Source organism: Dendropsophus ebraccatus, chromosome 5, assembly GCF_027789765.1.
Source record: "Dendropsophus ebraccatus isolate aDenEbr1 chromosome 5, aDenEbr1.pat, whole genome shotgun sequence".
In the NCBI taxonomy this organism is placed as follows: Eukaryota; Metazoa; Chordata; class Amphibia; order Anura; family Hylidae; genus Dendropsophus; species Dendropsophus ebraccatus.
The window spans coordinates 13,074,529-13,077,290 of NC_091458.1; the positions used below are offsets into that span (position 1 = coordinate 13,074,529).

The 2,762-nt window shown below is 40.5% G+C and overlaps 1 protein-coding gene across 1 annotated transcript; it reads left to right on the forward strand.

The window, feature by feature from the left end:
• The first annotated feature begins 1,308 nt into the window (after window positions 1–1,308).
• LOC138794099 (odorant receptor 131-2-like) lies at window positions 1,309–2,250 on the forward strand. Its single transcript, XM_069972864.1, has one exon. It carries the CDS (start codon window positions 1,309–1,311, stop codon window positions 2,248–2,250), a length of 942 nt encoding a protein of 313 aa, XP_069828965.1.
• The last annotated feature ends 512 nt before the right edge of the window (window positions 2,251–2,762 follow it).

Below are 2,762 nucleotides of genomic sequence, written 5' to 3' on the forward strand. Positions count from 1 at the left end.
ACAGTGAATAGGCCGGCTACCTGTAAATCAGCTGCTTATCCTGACAGACAGACAGGCAGCTGCTGTTTATTGTGAAGAAAAGGCTTTACTGGATCTATTTGCTCCTACATTCTAATTGTTGCAGGACAAGTTAAGGGATAGATCTTGGAGTAGGGACAGTAAGGATTTTCACAGATTTTAGTCAGACAAGACCCCAAAAGTCCTTGTTATAACTACTACACAGCAGAGCATATAACTCTGTCCATACAGTGCATAGGCTACCAGCACATCAGCTTCTTAGACAGACAGGCAGTTTATAATTCTCCTGTATGCACCTGCGTTGACCTATTATGTGTTTAATTCAAATTGTCGCAGGACCACCATAAGTAAAACACAATTTTTGAAGGGCTTACCTCAAGGGCCTCAAATTCAATTTTACATGGTTTCCATGAGGCCCACACCCTTTTATGTGTAGGGCATATCTGAACACATCACACACACACAGTCACAGTTAGCGGTGGGCGCTGTTTGATTTCCCCCTTGCCTATGCCATAAGTCATATGCAACATGTTTTAAAGGGGTGCAGGAAATTTTTTCTTTTGCTTACAATTTGGCTTCATGTCCATGCTAATGTAGAGGAAAGAGGGTCTCATATTTTTTCCACTTTAAAAAGAGGTTATGTTGTATTTGGAGTGTTTTGTTGAGAGGCTGTGATAGTGGCGTAATACTGCGACTTGGGCGTGGTAGATGTACCCAGACATGCTTCCCCTACTGTTCCAGTTGCATTCCAGAGGTGTTTGCATCAATGATCAATGCCTGAGGTGTCATTATAGACTTGGTGACCTCTAAGAGTCGAATTTAGGTTTCCAAGAAACAAACATTTATTTCCCATAGACTTTAATGGGGTTTGATTCAAATTTCCGAGCATCATGGTCTATTCAAATCAAATTTAGAGCTTTCAATTATTTTACTACTGGCTCATCTCTAATCTTTATGTGGAATTTAGGAGGTTTAAGAGTTTAAATAACATCAAATACTTGTCAAAGGAAAATATGTTATAGAGCAATTGTTGTCGACATGTAACTCTCAAGAGTTTCAGTTCTACAATCTAGAGGCTACCAAATTGGAAATTATTGGTTTACAGAACAGCTCCAATAAAAATTGATACCTTTTCTCATGTATCAAGTAATTTGATGTTGTAATGGCAGCTTCATTTTGAGAATTTTTTTTTTAACTTATTTTTGAGAATTTTGCTATAAAATTAGTACAGGCAAAAAGTTATTATTACACTGTTCTTGGGATTGTAGAAAAGCGCAAAAAAGTGTAAAAATGGTGAACTTCACAGAGATCAGTAACAATACGGCTATCCAGACCATTACCACTGTGGAGATCTTGAGGACCGCTGTGTCTGTTGTGATGCTTCTCTTCTTTGGTATCTTTGTGTACTTTATGGTCATCGTACTGAATGTCTTCTTTACTACTCCCAGAATTCGGGAGACCCCACGTTACATCTTGTTCATTCACATGCTTCTCAATGATGTCATCTACCTAGTCATCTCGTTTTTCTTCTTCATATGTGTAATGAACGGACTAATTTTCCCTCTACCAATATGTTTTATAATGGTCATTTTATCCACATGTATGTTCAGGATTACCCCTTACAACCTGGCAGTCATGTCCTTGGAACGTTACACGGCCATCTGCCACCCATTACGATATGCAGAATTGAGCACTGCACAGAGATCCAGCCACGCCATTGCCTACATGTGGATGGTGGGGATGTTTCCACAACTTGCTCATTTTATTGCCTATTGTTGTTTTGCAGACCTAAGAACCTTTAACTTTAAGGTCATCTGCATCTGGAGGTCATTGATCGTGAGCAATGTCCAAGTAGTTATGGGAAATTTCGCTGATGCTCTTAGCTTCTCTATGGTGGGAATTATCATCGCCTACACGTATATTAAAGTCACACTGGTTGCTCGGAGGATGGACTCAGAAAAATTTGCCTCAAAAGCTGGAAAGACAGTCCTTCTCCACGCATTTCAGCTTCTGTTATCTATGATGTCTTTTACCACTACACTTACCGAGACGTATTTGATATCATATTTTCGATACCTGCCCTATATCAACTACTTCTTGGTGATGTCTCTTCCTAGATTTGTCAGCCCTTTGATCTATGGCATGAGAGATGAAGTGTTTGGTAAAGCTATGAGAAAGTTCTACTTAGCCAGAAGGCTTTCTCTATGTAAAAAGAAATCAGTCATGGTGTAGTTCAAAAATATACATGCCAGGAGGGGGGTTGAAATAAACTTAGTAAAGGAATCTTTTACCATTGTTGATACCTTTGAATATTGGTTGTAAAATTCCAAAATTTTCCTAAAAGCTTCCTTTCAATACCAACTTTTATGTAGGGAAATAAAAAGTCAATCTCCATCCCCAGGATAAGCCATCAATGTCCTAGTGGTGGAGGTCCAACCTCGGGCCCTGAGGCCTGCCATCGCCTAGCAGTGCTATGGTCGGTCACAGTCAGGTTCAAGGGAGGTCACAGGTCATCCAACATCCCAAAGGCCTTGTCCAGTTGGTGATGGCCCTGATCCCCTTGGGGAACCCCCTAATATGTGTGTTGGGCATGGTGAAGATGGAAGTACCAGAGACAGAGGTTGCGATAGAGGCATTCTCTCTTCACTTGGACCACTTAATAAAGGCAATTCACAGTTCTTGGTCAACAAACAGTTCCAATGTGTTGGCGGTAACTGACCATGGCAGGGGAGTACCTGAGATAT

Coding starts and splice junctions, on each gene's coding strand:
- LOC138794099 (XM_069972864.1), top strand. CDS start 1,309: ATGGTGAACTTCACAGAGATCAGTAACAATACGGCTATCCAGACCATT.